This window comes from Galleria mellonella, unplaced genomic scaffold (genome assembly GCF_026898425.1).
Source record: "Galleria mellonella isolate WM207_F2 unplaced genomic scaffold, CSIRO_AGI_GalMel_v1 utg63, whole genome shotgun sequence".
NCBI classification, from domain to species: domain Eukaryota; kingdom Metazoa; phylum Arthropoda; class Insecta; order Lepidoptera; family Pyralidae; genus Galleria; species Galleria mellonella.
In genome coordinates this window covers 3,404,324-3,427,458 of record NW_026442130.1, presented here as the reverse complement: position 1 = coordinate 3,427,458, position 23,135 = coordinate 3,404,324, and the positions used below count along the sequence as shown (strand labels likewise).

The 23,135-nt window shown below is 33.4% G+C and overlaps 2 protein-coding genes and 1 long non-coding RNA gene across 5 annotated transcripts in view; 1 reads left to right on the top strand and 2 right to left on the bottom strand.

Annotated features, from left to right (window-relative positions):
* Positions 1 to 707, top strand: part of LOC113519340 (synaptic vesicle glycoprotein 2B-like) — a 35,825-nt gene extending 35,118 nt beyond the window's left edge. For both annotated transcript variants that reach the window (XM_052899975.1, XM_052899976.1), the window contains exon 10: positions 587 to 707. In XM_052899975.1, coding sequence (XP_052755935.1) covers positions 587 to 633 — 47 coding nt within the window. In that variant the 3' untranslated portion in view covers positions 634 to 707. The remainder of the gene's footprint in view (positions 1 to 586) is intronic.
* Positions 1 to 23,135, bottom strand: part of LOC113520068 (hemicentin-2-like) — a 358,904-nt gene that overhangs the window by 245,580 nt on the left and 90,189 nt on the right. Inside the window, exon 2 of one of the 2 annotated variants that reach the window (XM_052899978.1) lies at positions 22,058 to 22,091. The exons of the other annotated variant lie outside the window; for it this stretch is intronic. The gene's annotated coding sequence lies outside the window, so the exon portion shown is untranslated. The remainder of the gene's footprint in view (positions 1 to 22,057; positions 22,092 to 23,135) is intronic. 2 annotated transcript variants of the gene reach the window in all.
* LOC128201833 (uncharacterized) lies at positions 5,140 to 6,456 on the bottom strand. Its single transcript, XR_008253449.1, has 2 exons — positions 6,290 to 6,456; positions 5,140 to 5,374 (listed from the first exon to the last, which is right to left on the bottom strand). It is a non-coding gene; the product is annotated as an uncharacterized LOC128201833 (long non-coding RNA).

Below are 23,135 nucleotides of genomic sequence, written 5' to 3'. Positions count from 1 at the left end.
CCATTCTTTCCCAAAGCTGTCGTAAGAGGCGACTAGGAGAGGGCGAGAGATGGGCTGCAGCGTCCCTCTTAAAACATCTCTAAAGTATAACTGTGTTTGCCAATCCGCCTGTAAATTGTGGCAACTACTGGCAAAACCCTCCAAGGGGAAGGCTTATGTACAGCAGTGGACAGTTAAAGGCTGATATAATGACGATGATAATGTATTTATATTTTGTAGTAATATTTAAATTTACTCGTATTTCGAAAATATTTTGCAACACTGCTGTCCATTCACTGCTTCCTATGCCACTGTGCTAGGTTGACTGGAAGAGTTCTTTATTCGAGATAAGTTCAATTTTGTTCACATTATTTTTAATAATTATTATTATTTAAATATTTACAAAATACACATCTCCCCTCTTAAGGAGAGGAGATGGCAACTAGAAGAAGAACTGGCAGAAGCACAGTCGGCACGGGTTCAGGACCCCAGGGAGAGAAACCGGCGTACAATGCGGGCAGAATCTAAAAGCACCGCTTTCTGAGTACAATAAAGAATAATATAAAAAATTAAGGATTTTTAAATATTATTTTTGATTTTGTTTCAGGTGTATTGATCCTTGCATTCTTCCTTCCAACTAAGAAAAAAAATTAGGATAAGCGTTCGAAAATATAAATGCAGATTAGCAATTAAGTTATTATTTAAAAAATAAATGATAATGAAAATTTGACAGCTTTTTTTTTTACATTTGTCGCTTACCAATATTTTGTTCGTAATAAAATCGCATTTTAATTTAATACATAAATGTCATACTGATATTAAATTTAGACATATGTTTAAATGTTTGTAATTTACTTCTCAAGATGATTAGCAAATAAATGAATACTAATAAGCAATTAAAATGATGCTAATAATGAAACAAAAATAAAAATAAAATTCCAAAATCAAATGTAGGGTTGTCACAAGCTAATTTCGATATCAAGTCGACATAATACAATTTTTACTAGTGATAATCAAAGGAATGTCATAAAATTATTCAGTTATGAAAAACAAGGAAAATATTCTTAATTTTTACACACAACTTCGTGTCACCGAAGTATATTTTAAATTACTGTATTAATTAGTAACATTTTAAATATCTTTTTTTTTATACAACTTAGAACGGCAAACAAGCTGACAGCCCACCTGATGGAAAGTGGTAAACGTCGCCTATAGACATGAGCTGTACCATGGATATAACAGAGTATACTGTTTCGCCCATAATACTCCCCATGCGTTGCCATTCCTGAGGACTCAGGTGTTATTCCTCCGTACCCAGTAAATTCATGCCATATCTCACCCTTCGAACCGAAACACAGCTATGCAAACACAACTGCTTTACGGTTAAAACATGAATGGGACAGAGGTACCCCAGCAATCGACTTATGTACAAAGTCTCCCTCTTTCAAAGAGTGTAATTATAGTCAACGAACTGTCTTGCAAAATAAGGTAATATGTTAAAAAGTGTATTTAGTAGATTAAAAAATTAAAAAAAAAACAATGGTAGCTTATGTCCTTCTCCATCCCAAATGGGTAAGGTACAAAGTTTTATGATAGTTCTTTGAGCCATTAAAGTGCCAAAAGTGTTACCTTTTGTCACTTTAATGGCTCAAAGGAAACAAACTCACAATTATATCTTCCTAAGATTATTCATTCTCACACGCTTGAACCTAAATGGTCACGTACGGTGCGGTTCCAGAGAAATTTTCTCCCACGAACGCTCAGGCTGTGGAATGAGCTCCTTGCCGAGGTTTTCCCTAGAGACTACTGTATGGAGTTCTTCAAAAAGGTTATATTAAGATTTCTTAGGGGTCGGCAACGCGCACGTGACACCCCTAGTATTGCAGGCGTCCATAGACTACAGTGATCGTTTACTATCAGACAGGCTGTATGAAAATTTGCTACTTTTGTAGTACGAAAAAAAAAATTATAAATGTGAAAGTTTGTAAAGATGTTTGGATGTTTATTGTTCAACTATTTCTAAATGTCTGAATCGATTTGAATGAAATTCAATACTCGAATAGGTTATATTCCGACTAAACATACATCATGTCAGCCACTATCCGTCCATTGGAAAACATAGGCCTCCCCATAGACTGTCATAAGAAATGGGCTTGAGCCATCTGCATCCACTGACTCTCTGCAATGTACTTGAGGTCGTCCTACACTACATTTGCTTGTATGGGGTCGTCATTAAAAAATCTTTCTTCTCCATCAGTTGTCGGTCCTTCGAGCTACCTTAACTAAATACATAGGAGATTTTATATATTGATTCACACGAGCAAAGCTGTGGGAAGGAATTATTTTATATTGGAAAGTATTTGGAATAGTAATATAGTATTACAATTTGTTTACATATAAATGTTAATAGGTCTGATATTGTAGCTGTAGAAATAGTCTCAACGGAGAATATTATTAAGTTACTAATTGGCTGGCCGACATAAGCTTGTTAAGGTAACACAGTATAATGAAACTATCTAGAACTATCTAGAACTTAGTTTGCATGTACAACATAATCAAATATCCTATATAGATAGGAATTAACACGATTGTTTTGGTAAACTATGATAATTTACCTGAGTTATCTCGATGTTTCGATTAACTTACACCATACGCGTATACGAGTAATAATGTGGGACAAAAATACTATCTTCTACCCACTCATTATACATCATCGTCAGCCATTATCTGTCCACTGCTGGACATAGTCCTCTCCCATAGATAGTCATAAGGAACAGTCCTGAGCCACCTACATTCAGTGACTGACAATGCATTTGAGGTCGTCACTCTATTTAGTGTGGGCTCGTTCTACACTGCGGTCGCCCGTACGGAGTCGCCATTCATCTTTTTCTCCATCTTCTTTACATCAACATAACCTTCAAGAAAAGAGCATATTCCTTTTTAAAAGGCCTGCAGCACACCTGCAATACCATAGGTGTTGTGGGTGACCATGGGCGGCGGTAGTCTCTTACCATCAGGTGAGCCGCATGCTCGTTTGCCCCGTGTTATAAAAAAAAAAAATCTTCTTTACAATTTCTTAATCTTTTTCCTCATCGATTGTCCGTTCTTCGAGCTATATGATCAGCGCATTGTCACTTCAGCTTGCTTATCCTTCGGGCTATGTCTTTTGTATTGTACAAGTTCACACTAATTGTGTTACTATACTGAGGGTAACCGTCTATTATCTAACTAGATAGTGTTGAATAGTAACCAGTGATAATAACAATATAAAGAGGAAAGATTAACTCAAAAACTTTTAAGGTAATTTTAAAATTCTTTCACCTATTGAAAGCTACATTATCAACGAATAAAATAGGCTTATATTATTTTCGAAAATTCTATCTACCTGTGCGAAGTCGGGTTCAATAGCTAGTTATAAACATATCAATACTCTTTATTGTTCCCTGCAAAAGATAACAATAGTAGTAACAGATTTTATACGGTATGAGTGTAACATAATACAAGTATAAGTTTAATATGTTTGAAGGGCATTGTTCAATACATTATAATAACATACTGTGTGGTTTTAAGTTTTAAAAGCAAAGTATAAAGCATACTCATAGATACTATTTTATTTAATAATTAGCTCTTTAATAGTTAGTTTAATTAGTTAGTAAATCTAACTAAAAATATTAAATTTGCAACTACAAGATATCTCTATTTGGGAGACGTTTAAGAAAAAAATAAGAAAGGTTAAAGGTTAAATAAGAGTGATAGAACTCAAAACAATAATGTGTTGATGATTTGAGTGTCTGTGTGTATGTTTTTTCGGCATCAAACAAAAGCTGCTATACCAAATTAATAAGATTTCTACAGATGAATTTCTGAAGGTTTAAGTTAAATTTGGTGTATGATTTAATTTGACGTGCCATCTAGAAAAGGTTTATTTCATTAGTTTACCTACTTCTGAAATCCACGCGTACAAAGCTTATAACATAGCTTTTAAATGCTTTCAACATAGCTTATCGGATGAAAGCTTTACGTGTTATAAACATGAAGAAAGTGACACTTATTTCCAACTTAGTTCACAAAAGTGAAAGGTTCTCAATTCGTTTATTTATAATATTAGTTACCTCATAACTCCGTCGATTATAAACCAATTTATAAAATTATTTTTTTATCAGAAAGGATATACTTTCAGATTGATCCCATAAACATTTTATCAATAATGGTCAAGTAATTTAGTTTCTTTCGGTTTTTTTGTGCTACAATCTTAAATTTTTAAATAATGAACGAATGAATGGTTTATTTCTCTTCACAAAAGGTAGTATAAAGTGACAACTTGAGGTACAATTTGATATGAAGACCAATTTTGCGAGAGACTGGTGCTTGCAGTGGGTTTTGAAGAACCTGTTTTAAATAATCTAAAATACGTAGAGATTTAGCCTCCCTCACTGTCTTCTACCGCCTATTTCATGGAGAGTACTCAATGATAACTCCGTTTCTTTATTCCACCTTCCCCATTTCGACGTCGTACCACGAGAATATATCAGCAACTACGTCCATATATAGCTGACGGCCCGCGCTTGCGTATAAATAAGTTTGCCAACTCTTACGTGAACTGTACTACAACGATGTAAAATGTCCTTTCCCTGGACGTGTCTCCTTTATTCTATAACCTTGGTTACTACTTCAAATGTAGTGTGAAAAAGTTCTTAGTAAGCCGGCATAGTGCATTCAACAGTTGAGACTTCTCTTTTTAATTTATCTTATTCATGGACCATATTATCTTTTTTTTTATACAATTTAGAATGGCAAACAAGCTGACGGCCCACCTGATGGAAAGTGGTAACCGTCACCTATAGACATGAGCAGTATCATGGATATAACAGAGTATACTGTTTCGCCCATAAAACCCCCCATGCGTCGCCATTTCTGAGGACTCAGGTGTTATTCCTCTGTAAATTCACGCCATATCCCACCCTTCAAACCGAAACACAGCTATGCAAATACAACTGCTTCACGGTTGAAACACGAATGGGACAGAGGTGCCCAAGCAATCGACTTTTGTACAAAGCCTCCCTCTGGTAAGTATTATGCAACTGAGCTGCCAATATTCAATAAATGAATTACAATAAATAAATATACATTCATTCAATAGAAACAACAGAAACAATAAAACAATATTAATAATTTCAATATTGGTATAGTTCCCAGAATTTAGTATTTGCAGCTAACAATATAATAACATCAGACCAATTTGGAGTGTTTGATGTTCGAAGATCAGATAAGTTCACGGTCGATTGCTTTTGTGTGAAAACAAACTTGAAACAATGTGCAGGGTGGTAGGTAGTTGGATGGATTACCCCTACCGCTTTGAAGGGCATCATGTTATCTCAGCACTTAAAAATAGATACTGCAAATAAAGAAATATTAATAAAATCTGTAAATCATATTTACCAGAGTACAGCATCTCTGTCTCGGGGGGAAAGGGATTGTTAGTAATGGAGACTGAGAATCCCATTGCTAGCAATATACCTAACCAGGTCGACCTCCACGCGGTTCCCCCTGGAAACTATCATGGTTAATTCCTGATGAATTCATCATGATGGGCTAACTGGCCTGTTTTCATTCTCATCTATCACCCTTCACTGGTGCTCCGCCTGCGTATACCATTAGCGCAGGCGGGGCTGCTATACCATTTTCACCCATAAAAAAAAGTACCTCTGTCTCATTCGTGTTTCAACCGTGAAACATTTGTGTTTGCATGGCTGTGTTTAAGGGTAGGATATGGTAGTGAATTTACAGGGTACAGAGGCATAACAACTCTAGTTCTCAGGAATACATGGGGGTATCATGGACAAAACAATATACTTTGTTACGTCCATGGTACTGCACATGTCTATAGGCGTCGTTTACCACTTTCCATCAGATGGGCCGTCGGCTTGTTTGCTGTACTGAGTTGCATAATAAAAAAATATATATTAGTTGAGCGCAATTGTTAACAAGTCTATTTGAATAAAATAATCTTTCAATCACATTTAAATCGTAATTTTTTTTTAAATCTATTGCAGGGTTCAAAAAGTTATTATCTGTTGAGAAGAACCCGCAAAAAACTCAACAATTACTTTTTTAAATCTCTGTTAATATATATGTACATACATTTTAAATACATGTATATTTAAGTGATGATTTATATGGTCATTAAAAAGTGTATGATCAATTGTCATTGCAAGCTTGTCATTCAAGGCTACAATCCTATAAGCTTTTAGAACTGAGGGTAGAATTGCATATCAAAGTTCCACACTCAAGATGCATTTATGTAACTTACCTATAGAACATTCAATATGAAAGTTATGTCCGACTTAAGTGAATTCGACTTGTAACTTGTGATGTACGCTGTTTAAACTCAGCTAGTTCCTCTTTAGTTTCTTAGTTTTGAAAGCAACCCACGTCCTTTGGCGCTTTGCGTATCCGAGGTGAGGTTAGTTATATACTTTATACCTACAAGTATGTATGTTTCTTTAGCTGGAGTATAAATATACTTCACAGACCTTAAATGTAGACCTTAGATTATATAGACAGAGTAGCCAGTGTTAGAACAGGTCATAATTTAATTCATAAACTGTCATTTAGCTAATTGAATTTTGACACGTTTTTTTTTCAAACCAAAATAACATGTGACTTTTTTCCATGTCGCAAGTAATTTGAAAAGGTTTCCCAATTTTTTTTAATTGAATTATGAATTGTTTTTTTCTGATATAATATAAATATAGAGATGTAAGTATTACATTTTATAATTACAATGGCGGCCATTTTTAACGATTTTAATATTAAAAACATATTTTAAATTGGGAAAAACGTAGAAAAAGAAGAAAGTTTTTTTTTTTAAATATATTAATTAAAATCAAAATTTCAATTTAACAGAATTGCTGTACTTTTAAATAATTACACTTTTTGGTATCACGATTTACGCACACAAGGATAAAAAAGTATACCAACAGCACACATCGGGCTCCCATTCCATTACTACCCATTAAAAAAGCTGTTAGAATAGGCGAATCCATCATCCCATTCTACATATAAAAAAAAAGTGCAGTACAAAGTTTCTGTGCTGTGCTTAGATTTTCTAAATCACAAAAGCACAATTCTATTTGCAGTGACTATTGTAGATCCAGACAACGTTGAAAGTCTAGCCATTGTCCATTACAGCTTTGTGTCACGCCTGATAAAACTAACTGGAGACGTCAGAACGCGTTACGGTGAACTCTATTTCGTTGTATCTCATACGGAAAACATGTTTTACTAAATAAATAGAGCAGCAGTTATCGAATTGTGGATTGTCCCCAACTTTTAGAATTAATTATACGACTGGCCGAATTCGTCTTCAACGCACTTTTACTGTGCCTCTTTTTAGAAATAATATTTCTTTAAATAACCCTATAGCGAATATGTGTTGATCATATAGTGACGCTCATCAAAATGACCTTGACATATTTGGACTCAGTTATTATCAATTTCGCAGACAATTGTATAAAATAATGTAATATTTGGAAATTTCTTATATAATTTTGTTTTGTTTTTTACTTAACTTTCTTTATGTTTCTTTTTATGTTTAATTTTTTTTTCACTAATAATTGCAACTGAATGGCTTTGTTGCAGTCGCATTTATTATTGGATCATGCTGTGTGCACATGTTGTGGCAAGTTTACCTGATCAATACATTAATGTACTTGCATATTATAATTTAAGTTTGTGTTTGTAAACTTCTGTTATGTGCGCCTAATAAATAAAATAAAAATGGGTCTTTAATAATACTAATTTGTGAGTGAAAGTTTCTAGAAGATAAGAGAAAGGAATAGAAATAAGAATAAGTGTGATGAGTAAAAAAAAATGCGTGAACGTAAAATCGTGTTCCAACCGTAAAGCAGCTGTTTGTATGGTTGTGTTTCGGTTTGAAGGGTGGGATATGGCGTGAATTTACTGGGTACAGAGGAATAACACCTGAGTTCTCAGGAATGGCAACGCATGGGGGGTATCATGGGCGAAACAGTATACTCTGTTATGTACATGGTACTGCTCATGTTTATAGGCGACGGTTACCACTTTCCATCAGGTGAGCCGTCAGCTTGTCTGCCATTCTAAGTTGTATAAAAAAAAATATAAAGAACGAGTGTGATTAGTACACTAACGCATTTAAAATATGGCGTAAAAATGTGTAAAGCGTTTGGAGGAAATAAATAATTTTATAAAGTTAAAATTCTTATGATTTTACATTCGCGACCTGCTACACTAATGTATTTTATTTATGAATTATATTTGTGATACCCGTACAATTAATGGGATCATTTAAGATGTTTAGACATGTGTATATTGCTCATCATCGTCATCAAATTGGCCTTTAACTGTCCGCTGCTGAATATAAGTCTCCTCCTTGGAGGGCTTTGCCAGTAATTGCTGTGCTTGGCAGGCGGATTGGTAACCGCAGATAGGCTTTAGATATGTTTTAAAAGAGACGCTGGTGTCCATCTCTTGCCCTCTCTTAATTGCCTCTTACGACACTCACAAGAAAGAAAGGGGTAGCCTAACTCTATGCTATAGTCTATAAATTCTATCAATCGGAAAAAGAATCTTCTATTCCCAACGTTTGGTTGCACTATGCCGGTTCACTAAGTGCTTTATTACGCTACGTTTGAAAGATTCGAGATTATAAGTCTTTTTTTTATGCCACTGAGGTAGCAAACAAGCATACTGCCCACCTGATGGTAAACGATTACCGTAGTTTCTGAACGCCTGCAATACCAGAGGTATTACGCGCGCGTTGCCGATCCTGATGAAACCTCTTTACCCCCCTTTGAAGAACCCCACGCTGTAGTCTCTTGGGAAAACCTCGGCAGGGAGCTCATTCCATAACCTGCTTCAAAGGAAAAAAGTCACGAGAGAGCACATTCGGTCAACGACATTTGATATACAACCAACATATATGTGTTGTTTTTGCTCACAACCCAAGTGGCAACAACAACATAGCACAATAATAATAATATAATTATTAAACATTTGACTGTTTAGATTTCTTTGCCTGCCAAGCGTGGCAACTATTTACAAAACCCCTCCACGGGGAGAACTAATGTTCAATAGTAGACAGTTAAATGCTGATATGGTAATGATAATGTTGTCTCTGTGTTAGCTCATAATGGTGTGGTCCTATGTCGTGATAAAATGAGAAAAATGTAATTTTAAATAATAAAAAACATATTTGATTTATTGTTCCCTTCTTCCGTTTAAAGTGGCGCTCCACCTTTACCCTTGTCACAGAAGAGAAGCAAACAACACCAGCATTTCTAAATACGCATCTAACACAATCAGCGCGGCAAACTTCCAAGTCGACTCTCGTTTAATTCCGCCAGAAACTTCCAGAGGGCTTTTCGTAATGATGACATTTCTACAACTTCGTCGCAAGAAGGTTCAAATCAAATTTAACTACATACAAGAGCGTAATGTTGTTTTGTTCTTTATAATGTGTATGTATATTTAATTTATATTAATTAGAAAATTCAGTGTCACAACACGCATGTGGTTTTTATTCGACCTCAAAAAGAATATGATTTTTAACTCGGTTGTGCTTTTTATAACTCTGATTCAATTATAAAGCGATTTGGAAAATTATTTTTTTATTTTTAAGATAGAAATTTTGAATCCCAAAGAGGGTTGACGACAAGCAGGCAGCCGGTCGTAAAACTAAAAGCTAAATATTTTTGTAATATGGATAAAAACATATTACGTTGACCCCAAATAATAATTGGGATAAAAGTAGGAAGATGATGATCTTTAAGATAGAAATTTTGTGCAAATCGGTTTAGCAGTTTAGTTTTTAAATCAAAATAGTTGATACTGTAGTCACCTATTTTGTGAAACACATTCTAGAAAGATTAAAACACACTACGGCTAGATTACGTGGAAATGGTGAGAGTGGCTATCATGTTGTCAGAAAATTTAATCTGAATTGTTAATAGGTTGAAAAAATACCTTTTGATAACTCGATATCATAGGATTCGAATCCGCATCTCTGCTATCCGAGCTGAGTACATTCCTAGTTACACGACAATCGAGTAAATTTTCAATCACTATTTTCAAATGTGTAATGTAATGAAATTAATTTAATAAAATGAGTGTATTTGCATTAACAGTCTTAAAATTATTAACATAAGCCACGAAGTGCTATTTTGGCACCTGTTTACTGCCTTTATTGTTCTAGTTGCCTTTATTGAAGTAGACATGCAAATATTTACATTTTATAAAAAAGCGAAAAATAAATTATGATTCAATTTTATGTCAAATAAATTATTGATTAACTACATTCGTCATATTTCCTAGTGTGTGCTGTGTATATATTTATATGTGTATGTATATGTAGTATATATTATTTGTTATATAAGTAGTCTAATAAACAATATGTATTTGATATTTCTGTGCATTATAAATATCATTACATAATATTATTATGTAATATTGTTATGTATTATAATATTATTATGTATATAATTATTATCATTACATACATATCATTTAATATACCTAAATGCACCTGTATCATATCAAATCGAAGTGGCAGTGAACCGTATGTATAACCTGAGTAAATGATAATTGATGGAGGAGGAAGGTGTGTGCGAGTGGCGACCCTGTATCAGCAAGCGCATTATGGGCGACCCCTGTGAGATAAAGTGACCACGTTAAGAGTGTTGCAGGACGTCTCTGGATGTAAATGGCGCAGGATTGTAATTTTGTGGCGTGATATGAAGGAGAGATAAGATATATCGCTAGCAATAGGGCTGTCAGATCCCTGTTATTAATAATCCCTTTCCCTTAAATTTAAAGTTATGCCTAATTAAAATTGTTCATTTTAAAATGTAACCTATTTTTCTTAACAAATAATTTTGCCTAGATAATACTATATTAAAAAAAATGTTGTCCATTGTTGCCTCTTTATCTGGCTTTTGTGTAATTAAGTTTTTATAATTAATCATTCATTTTGTTTGCGTACATATTTTTAATCTTTATAATCTGTATCATTCTTAGAATAAAGAGTTTTTATTCAATCATTCATTTAAATTAAAAAGTTTCCATATTTTTTTTATGATACGAGTACTTCGAATGGCAAATAAGTTGATAGCCCACCTGAATGAAAGTGGTAACAGCCGCTTGATATTTTTAGTCAGTTAGGTATGTAATTACACTAATTGCCTTTATCCTTAACTAGAATTCCGTGTAATACAAGCCAGAGAACAAATAACCTAAGGAAAAATTCCAGTTACAAAGACGGCTTCGATCTATCAATGTTCATTTCCTTAATCGAACCTCGACCGTTTTAACGCAACGGGAAAAATCTCAGGAAAATGTCGACTGTAATTAGGATTAGTTGTATATATATATATTTTTTTATACATATATAGTTAAAAGGGGTAGACAGGGAATCCAAATTACTAGTGGATTTGAATTGCAATCGGCAACAGTGACTTTTTTTTATACAACTTAGAATGACAAACAAGCTGACGGCCCACCTGATGGAAAGTGGTAACCGTCGCCTATAGACAGCAGTAGAGCAGTATCATGGACATAACAGAGTATACTGTTTCGCCCATGATACCACCCATGCGTTGCCATTCCTGATTTCTATTTACAGCTAAAGTAAAATGAAGAGGAGTTATAAAAATCGAGAGGACGTGCTATGTCAGAGCATAGTGACACGAGTGAAATGTAAAAACAGAAGATAAATACAGAATATGACTATTTCAAAAATGGTAAATGCTTACTATCCTTCCTAATATTGTAAACGTAAATGTGAGTTTGTTTGTTTCTAACTTTATAGCGCTTTAAACAATCATAATGAAACTTGGTAGATACGCGGACGAAGTTACAGGTAAAAGCTAGTAGGATATAAAAATAGCCACGTATTCACATTGAAGGTCTAAATTTAGATATATATTTGAACTGTTATTTTTATGTATATTGCAATTAATACATTCAAATATTATTAAAATTGGAAAATATTATAAAAAAAAATAAAGTACTATGTGAATAAAAAAAGTTGGAATCTAAACCTTTTATGCTAAGTGTGAGCCACCCAATGGTATTCCCGGCCATTTACATTATTTAAAATTATTAAAAATATCCTATAACATAGGATATCCTACAACATCAACAAAAAAAAAAACTATTTAAAAGAGTTTATTGTAATATTGAACCAAGTAAATCCTAGCACGCGAGAATTAATAGTTACTAATGAAATCTAATATCTCCTTTCCTAGCAATGCCTGGTCACTGCCCTACCAGTTCAATCTCTACGGAGTTCTTCCTGGACCAACGTGATTAATTCTTGTCGAATTCGTTACGATAGGTCAACTGACCTGCTTTCATTCTCATCTATTATCTCTCACTGGTATCTAGCTAGCGTATACCGATAGCGCAGCTGGAGTTACCATTCTATTTTCACCTATTAAAAATGACTATGTACTAAATTTCATTGAAATCAATTTAGCCTTTTAATCGTGTCAGTGTAACGAACATTCAAATATTACAATCCACCATATTAATAATCAGCAGTAAAATTATAGAATAAGGTTATAAAAAGCAAAATTCTAAATTCAAATTATCTTTATTCAAATAGACTTGTTTACAAGCACTTTTAAATCGTCAATTTTTTAATCGATTACAGGGTTTGGTCATCATCTGTTGAGAAGAATCCGCAAGAAACTCAACAGTTACTCTTTTAAATCTCTGTAAACACACACACACACACACGCGCGCGCGCTCTCACGCCCACACACACACACACACACACACACATACACAAACACACACGTACGCAAACGCGCGCGCGCGCGCACGCAAGCACATGCAAGCACACACATACACGCACACACACGCACGCACACGCACGCGCACTCATATATATGTCTAATAAATAAAATATGTAAAATTGTAATTATGAGATGACTGCAAACAATTTAAATCCCTTTTGATGTAATATTTAATGAATCGCTCTTAACAAGTTACAGTCACCGAAAAACGGCCGCTATTATCTCGTGACACAAAAATAAAAACGGAATCAGGGCCCGTTGAGAAACGTCAAACAAAAGTCAAGCTTTTTCATGGCGGGCCTAACAAATATGTCAATTTACATAACAAAACTGTATGTTTGGAAAATAAACTACCGAGTAAAACCCATTTCATAAGACCCCGCAAGTGTTACCGAGTGCTATATCTCGAGGGCCAACCATGTTGGACGTTACGAAGCATATATTATATTATACATTGTGACAGGGTAAGCAGGAAATATGTAGGGACGCGCAGCTAAGGGTCCTTATTAAGGGATACATAAGGGTTGATGCTAGGATGATACACTGCTTAGATGTCGTTTCACTGGGAATATGGTCACCTATCTAGAATACAATCTTAGACGAGCTGAAAGGAGAGGTTCAGAATTTGTAAAATTCAATCTAGGCAGCGGAAAGGTTATATACAAGTGAATAGGTTTGGAATAATCGCATTTTAATTTGGTTTATTTTTGCATTGAACAAAGCACGTATTGTTGTATCAATTAAGAAGTTGTGTTTGCATGGCTGTTTCGGTTTGAAGGGTGGGGTATGGTGTGAATTTACAGGGTACAGAGGAATAACACCTGAGTCCTCAGAAATGGCAACGCATGGGGGGTACCATGGGTAAAACAGTATACTCTGTTATGTCCATGGTGCTTCTCATGTCTATAAGCGACGGTTACCACTTTCCATCAGGTGGGCCGTCAGCTTGTTTGCCATTCTAAGTTGCATAAAAAATTACGAACTTCAATTCTGACAAAATAACTGACTTTGTCAACATTGAAGTCCATTTTTTTGTGGGACACAATCTTTAATTAATCCAAATATAACTCCTCATAATATCCACTTACTGTTATTATATCTCTTATACTACATAACAGTAGTATTAGCGAGAGACCAACTGAGTAAGGATTTTTTTAATTCGTAGTCTGTTTGAATACCTATTGTATGGATAAAAAGGCCACATTTTAATCAAATATTTACATTTGATTTTTACTTTGTATTCCATTCATCATTATTTTTCCATTCCTTTTGTTTGTTTTTTTTTGTTAATTCCTATTTTTGTTGCTTTGTGTGCAGCGCCTTTAATTTATATTGTTGCTATTTGTGAAAACCTATTTAATGGCTAGGTTTGTGATCCTAAACTGTATCTATTTGCTCTGGTGTAGCCCTGGGTTTCCTGTAAATAAATAAATAAATTCATTATCTATTTCATTCTCATACACTAGAACACCATTAACGTACCAAGTGCTTACCTAACCAAATATTTGAAATGCTAAGTAATAACCTATAACGCTTAGAACATATACTAGTCTCTTAAACCTACCAGTGTCACGGCCCACTCTCTAATAGCGTCTACTGACAGTGCAATCTCACTTAACGCACCCAACAAGGAAAATATTCTCCACCCTTTCTTTATGATATAAACGTTATTAAACATCCTAACAGCCCGGCAACTTTCTGTCCATCGCGGAACATCCTAATTGACCTACAATACATGCTGTAAATCATGTCGTAATAACTTAACGGGAAAGAAAAAGTTACTTTGCACAGGATGATTTATAGGTCTTGTGTTATGTTTTTTATTAATAGCAGATACTAGCACATTCATCACTTTAGTATTTCTATTAACTGTCTACTTCCTACAGCTTCACTTGCGAGCATTTGTATTTTGTACTTTGTACAAAAGTCGATTGCTTGGGTACTTCTGTCCCATTCGTGTTTCTACCGTGAAGCAGTTGTGTTTGCATGGCTGTGTTTCGGTTTGAAGGGTGGGATATGGCGTGAATTTACAGGGTATAGAGGAATAACACCTGAGTCCTCAGGAATGGCAACGCATGGGGGATATCATGGGCGAAACAGTATACTCTGTTATGTCCATGGTACTGCTCATATCTACAGGCGACGGTTATCATTTTCCACCAGGTGGGCCGTCAGCTTGTTTACCATTCTAAGTTGTATAAAAAAAAAAAAGTTTACTTTGGCGATTTCGTTTGGGATATGTTTACTGATCGGTATAAAAGGTAACCTATATCCTTCTATATACTATATAGTACGTGTACACTAAATTTCATAGTGATTACTTAAGCCTTTAAGATCTTACAATGTAGCAAAGTTACTATCACATTTATAATATTATTAGTAAAGATTTACAGCCAAGGAATGGAGTTTTCTCCCAGCGTCTGTATTTCTCGACTCATAAGTATCATCTTTTAAGACTAGAGCGAACTGATATTATTTAGGTTTGCCTGCTTAATCTTAGACTACATCCCCGCTTAATATCAGGAGAGGTTCTAGTCAAAAATGGTCTATTTTGTGTTACTATGGCACACGCACAAAAAAATGTAACATAAAAGAGGTACTTTTTATACATTTTGCTTTTTGTATATATATTCGTTTATCTATTTTTTGTTCTGTATGTCTATCTATTGCTGTTGTTATTTGTATGCTGTAAGTAATGTAAATAAATTATTTATTTTTCAAACGCGCTTAAATTATATTAATAATAAAAGACAAAAAAAAAAACAACTTGAACTGAAGACCATAAGTAAATTATTGTGGAAAAATAGCCATGTAAAATTTCTATTTAAATTTTATTATTGGTAAAAATAAAGTTTTTGTTAGACAAATTGAAAAAGTATTTTTTATTGTTTCATTATAATTACTGTTTACGTTTCTTATTCCAATAAACTACGTATTTTGGTACGAGTATTTATTAATTCTACTAAAAACTCTTTATATGACTTCAAATGACGTCAATTTACAAAAAACCTTTTTTTTTCTAAATTTTATGTCGTCCACTTTTTTTTTTTTTTTTTTTTTTTTTTTACAACACAGGGGGCAAACGAGCATGCGGCTCACCTGAAGGTAAGTGACTACCGCCGCCCATGATCACCCACAACACCAGCGGCATTGCAGGTATGCTGCCGGCCTTTTAAAAAGGAATATACTCTTTTCTTGAAGGTTATGTTGTCGTATCGGTTCGGAAATACTGCTGCTGGAAGTTGATTCCAAAGAATGGTTGTGCGTGGAAGAAAGTGCCTTGAAAAACGCACGGTGGAAGACCGCCACTCGTCCAGATGATTGGGATGAAACTTTAGTTTGTGGCGGGTTGTACGGTGGTGAAAATCAGCAGCAGGTATCAATCCGAACAATTCCTCAGAACACTCCCCATGATAAATTCGGTAGAAGATGCACAGAGACGCAACATCTCTGCGCAGTTTCAATGGGTCAAGTCGGACAGTAAGGCGTTGACTATCGATAATTTGCTAACACCAGTATACTGCCAGTATTTAATATAGACCGATTCAGAATTTAATAACGATAAATGCGACATATTTAAGGCAATTATCTAGTTTATAGTGCATAGTTGTCTTGTGATTTCGGCATAGAATAGGCCACCTCTTCCTTTCTCGTGGGTGTTGTAAGAGGTGACTAAGGGAGAACAAGGGATGGGCAGGGGGTCTCTCTTAAAACATCTCTAAAGTCTACCTACGGTTGCCAATCCGCTTGCCAAGCATGACAACTACTGGAAAATCCCCCAAGAGGAAGTTTATGTTCAATTATGGACAGTTGTAGGCTAATATGATGATATGACGATTTAGTTAATATTTTAGGAATATTCAAACAAAAACAAAACAACAAATATGTGAAAATAACTTAAAATACGACTCGGGCTTATTTATTAAGAAAATTTATTTCTCAAAATAGCCCCTTCGATAATCGAACTCGAAAACATATTTACGTAATGTACTACTGCGTCACAGAGGCCATCGTAACTTTGTCTGTAATAAACTTTTATCAACCATGCATTATTATCCAATCGAGGTTGCAACCAAGCATAACAAGCGAGCATAAAACTCCATTATATCTAGTTAGCAGTTACATAGTTACCAGAGCCTGCAACACCTAGAGATACTTTTTTTTATATACAATGTACAAAACACTATTTTTATAATACTATTCTTCGTGTGAATGTGTAGCCCTCTGGTGTTAATAGTTTCTAGGTTGTTATATACAGAGAGACCTCAGCGTTATTTCACTGGAGATAACATTATGTGTCTTTCAAAATGCGAAGTCTGTTTTATTTCTGTGAACACAAAACATTTATATTTTGGGCTACAAAAGTTACTTCAATCGTGAATACATACACGTAAACACATACATATAATACGCACGCGCATGCGCGCACATATATATTCGCACTCAATTTTTTTCACTCTCATATACGCGCAAACACACACTCGCGCACATACATTCACTCACACACACACGCACGCACGTACGCACGCACGCACGCACACGCGCTCTCACCTACATATGCGCTCACGTGCAAGAAGAGCAAAGCGAGGAGTTTCTTAAATATCTACTTCACTGTTCATATTTGAATTTACGTATTTATATTTAGATAGTAGCAGTACTGTTCATATCTATAGGCGACGATTACCACTTTCTATCGGGTGAACCGTAAACTTGTTTGCCATTCTAAGTCGCATAACAAAGGAAGATTTTTATTATCAATAAGTAATTTTTCCTCCACAAAGAAAGACAGCCAGCTTCAATTATTGCAAAATTAAAATGAGAACTACACGAATAAACCTTACAGATTGCAAGAAGAATTGTGAAAATCGATTAGCGATGTAATTGCATAAAATAGTAATAAAAACAAATTCAGACGAAATGAGACCCTTCTTTTCAACACACTTCAAAAAGAAGGTGGTATATATATATATATATATATATATATATATATATATATATATATATATATATATATATATATATATATATATATATATATATATATATATATATATATATATATATATATATATATATGTGTGTGTGTGTGTGTGTGTATATATAATAACTCCATTAGTTGTAAATCGATTTTATCTGAAAGAATATACTTACAAAATTAGTCTCATTTCACTTGTTTAGTTCTTAAATAAAATAAAAATCGAAAATAATAATCTTTTTTTTTTGTGTTTGAAATCTTAATTTATTGTAAGTCGCTTAACAAAGTTATACGTGTTGTAAATAAAAAAAAAAACAGTATCGATTTCAATAGATTACATTCAAAGTGTAACATAGGTGATACGAACATAAAAGGAATTGATTTGCTATCTTTACAAATCTAAATTTGTTCATATTCGTTTGAAATAAATTGAGTATTGAGGCTTGATTTCAATTTGTATCCAAATACATTCTCATTATTAATACACAAATAACAAAATTGGACAAGCACAACATCTCATTGATCGATGTTCAATGTAAGGATATATTTAAATATTAACGTAATATTTGAGCAAATTATTATTATTTTTTTGGGCTAACATTGTATTCCTTGTAATGATATGTAAACATTTTGTAAGCAAAAGAAAAAATACTTTCCCGTCATTATTCCCGTCAGTCAAAGAAAAGATTGAGGCTTCGATTGTAATTGGAAACGAGTTTTAAGATACTTTTAAAAGAAGAAGCTTCTCGATTCATTCGTATTTTTAAAAGATTTCAAAAGAGAATGAGGTTCGAAATTCGGTTGTATTCTGTTTATGTTTGTGACCTCACAACACTGAAAGTAATAAGCCGATTTGGATTTTTCTTTTTTATTCGAAATACATAATATACGTTCAGATCAGTTTAACATAAATTATATCAATATTGGTTATGAGTTTAGTATTTAAATCAAAATAACTGGATTTTTTAAAACAAGAAATTGATTTTGTTACGTGAAGTGTTTTTTTTTTTGTGGAACGTAATCATAAACTATTAAAACAGATCGTAGTTGGCGTAAACCACTATTATCATCCATATAAGTGGAAACAGTGATAGTAGCTATCACGATAATATGAAGTTTAACCTGAATTGTTAATAGATTAAAAAACAAAACATTTTTTTCTTTTTTTCTTATACCATTGAGGTGGCAAACAAGCATATGGCTCACCTGATAATAAGCAGTTACTGTAGCTTATGAACACTTGCAATACCAGGGGCATTACGACCGACCCTGAAAACCTCTTTACCCTTTTTTTGAAAAACACCAAATATAGTTAAATTTGATTGACACCAACGCAATTATTTTATTTAAGAGAAGTCTTTGCAACAAAGAGCTCTTATAACTTAATATTTCAATAGCAAAATAACACCGTATAAATCAATAAGGGTAAGTAACAGTAAGGGAAATTATTTGGATGGGTGACCAACACACGTTTGTAGAATTTAATAGCCTTACTTTATTCATAAAAACGTCATAGCTTTCATAAACTTATTTTAGCTGTTGAACTGTTTTGTCTTTTTCTTTTGTACTTAATTCCTAATTTGGATGAAAGGAATGAAATAGTTTAATAGATACAATAGGTTTATAGAAGGTTTTAGTTATTATGAATCCTTATTTATGAAAACTAAAACTTTACAGTATTAATATTATTAATTCACTTTTGCGCCACCTACTCACTTCTATATGTTCTTCTTTAACCAAAGGCTGTCTGTAAGAGATTGCTCTAGCAATAAGACTGCCTTTTTTACCTTTATATGTATACTTTAACCTATACTCCATGCTACTGTATTTCAATTGAACTGTTAATATGACATTGTATGTTTTTATGTTTTTGGTGCAATAAAGAGTTAAATAAAAATTAATAAAATAATATTTTGATTTGTCAATGGCTGGAAGTGACTTAGGACCAATCCTTATGGCAGTCTATGGGGATATCTCTTTTTTTCTTTTTTTTTTTATTAGAGGGAGATATTGTACAAAAGTCGATTGTTTAGGTACCTCTGTCCTATTCGTGTTTCAACCGTGAAGTAGTTGTGTCTGCATGGGTGTGTTTCGATTTGAAGGATGGGATATGGCGTGAATTTAATGGGTACAGAGGAATAACATCTGAGTCCTCAGGAATGACAACGCATCGGGGGTATCACGGGCGAAACAGTATACTCTGTTATGTCCATGGTACTGCTCATGTCTATAGGCGACGGTTACCACTTTCCATCAGGTGGACCGTCAGCTTGTTTGCCATTCTAAGTTGTATAAAAAAATATGTTTCTATCTACCCATGCGAAGCCGGGGTAGGTCGCTAGTCATTTATATTCTAATGAACATTGTGTATGAATGTTTTGTCTATGTTATTGGTGCAAATGAAATTGGATCGCATGAATGTAGCTATTATTTTCGCTATATCACGTTGGCTTCATTTGTGTTTGCATAATAATGCAGCCAGAAACAAAGGGACTCATACACATAATAGTAAATTAACTATTTATAACGACACACATTTCTATTAACTATTCATTGTTCATTTATTTATTTTTGTTTAAATAACTTTTTCACCGATTACGTATTTTTTACGCGCTTTCTGATAACGTTAAGAGACTACCGACTAAACCGTGTTTCAAAAAAAAAACGTTCATGCTCACTTTTTTTTATTTTAAATACAGTATATGTGTAAGTATATTTGCTATTTATATATATTTATTCGTACGTATATATTGTACGGATATCAATAATTACTAGTACCGCATTCGAGTATTCTGACACTTCCCTATGGTTGACTGCGAGAAAATGCTTTTAGCATTAAGTCCGCCATGTACACACATATATATATACTAATGAATAAATAAATAAATTAAGAAATACTTAATTACCTAGACAAAGTTTTGTTAAACATAGATAAAGAGTGTTTTAATTTTCTTTAATATTATAGTTAATTGATATACAGTTTAGGCTTTCTTACGATTATATGCAAAGAAGATGATAAACAGTTCCCATCAGACGACCTATCGGAGCTGTCGGAATTCTAAAATACGTCAAGAAACTTAAAAAGACTTCAAATTAAATAAAACATTTCCGAACGAGTCCATATCTAAAAGGATATCAAACGCCCAAGTGACCAGTTCTGTGCAATCGTGATAAAATGAACTATTGAACTTTAGTTATTCACTCTTTTGTTCGCGTCAGCACAATGAAATCGAATCGAGCCGTGAACGTTAATCGAGAAAAGTTTTTGCCCTATCATGCTGGCGTTCCGTTCAGCGGCGGTCTCAATGGGTGGCTCATCTTTCATCGACGAACTATATCTATGTACTGTGGAATGCAGCGCTGCGCTATCTCTTGTTTTGAACACGTTGTACGGAGGTTACGTCAGGTATTTACTTGGTATTTTAGTGTCGTGAATGATTTAACTGAGTTCAGTTAGTTGCCTAGTTAGGTGTTGTATTGCGGAAGTCTATATCACTGGTTATTTGATTAGAATTATTTTGTTTAATTCCGCTAGCATTAGTATGTGTGGGACTGCCAACACAATATTGACGAAGTGTCGATTAAGGAAGCATTACTTATCATTATGCTGTTGTATTATGTATATATACATACATACATACATACACACACACACACACACACACACACACACATACACACACGTGTGTATGTGTGTGTGTGTGTGTATTTTTTATGTACTCCAATATTTATATGTTTACAAGGCTTATGTATTTTGTGTAAATAATATGTAGTTTGTATTATTCTTTGTAGGTATATACATATCTTACAAATATGTTTATGCAAATTTAATTCACATGAAAAGGTTTTTTGGAAGAAATCTCTTAATGTTAATAATAATGTTTTATTGATATTGTATTAATATTGACTGCCACTATCACTACATCTCTGAGCGTTGACGGTCACACACATATTAATAGTAGCGGAATTAAACAAAATAATTCTAATCAAATAAACAATAACGTATTGTTCATAATAATTTGCAATTCATAGTATTCTGATTTTGAAAATGGAATGGTAATGCCGCCTGCACTTTTGGTTTATACTAGCGATGTACAAATGAAGAATAACAGGTCAGTATCAAGTTAAAATGCCTTTCATGAATATGCAAAAAGATGTATTGACTGAATAAAATACGACAGTGAAGTGAAATAAAATTATTTAACCCTTTAGTACTGCAATCCATTATGTAAATGCCACAGTATGTGTGGAATAAATGATTTGTTACCTTGTTAAGTCGATACTGTCCACATTTTATTTACCTGAAATAGAAAAGAAAAAATCTTTAGAACATAGCAATGTAATTAGATTTAAAATTTACTATTAATAAATAAATTCTTCATAGGGAACAAAATTTCAAGTTTTTTAAATCATAACCCCATCAGTTATATTGATTTGGATTTTTTTTATCTGAAAGGATACACTCACAGATTAGGTTCATAGAAATTTTATAAAAATCAGTTCAGTGGCTAAGTTTTTAGATAAGAATAATTGGTTTTGAACACAATTGAAGTCAATTTTTTTATGGCATAAAATCTTTAAATATACAAGTGTTATATTGGAAAAAAAATCAGCCATATCATATTCTGTCACAGTGCAAACATTGAAACTTAATATAATACAGAGAGGAAAATAAAAAGAAAAACCTTACATATACACATTTGCAATAATATTTGATCAATTTTTGTATACTTTTTAGTTACTTAGTTAATTAAATAATAGACTAAATTTATTAATAAAAAATATATATGTTTCCTGATGTCATTAAAAGACTAAACTAAACTAAAGAAAGACTAAACCGTCTTTCAAAAAACACATTCACGCTCACTTTTTTATTTTATCCGAGCAGTAAGTACTTTACATTATTCTCAATTTCGTGTATAGTATAGTATATGTCATATATGTGTAAGTATATTTGTTATTTATATATATTTATTCGTTTATATATGTAATTTTAGTATGTATGTATATCAGTAATTACTAGTACCGCATTCGAGTATTCTGACACTTTCCTATGGTTGACTGGGAGAGAATGTTTTTAGCATTAAGTCCGCCATGTACACATATTTGTACTAATGAATAAATAAATAATAAATATATATAATTAATTATAAAATTCATACATATTCTTTGCACACTGTTCTCTATCATCAATAATCCTTCCTCTCCCATTTATTTGAAAGATAGATTTCAGTTCTTCAAAGACTCCCGTATCCGTAATCTTCGATCATCTCAAAATCTCCTCCTCGTAACCCCGTCACACCATTCTGGATTTATGTGCAATTCTTTTACTGTCGCCGCTATCA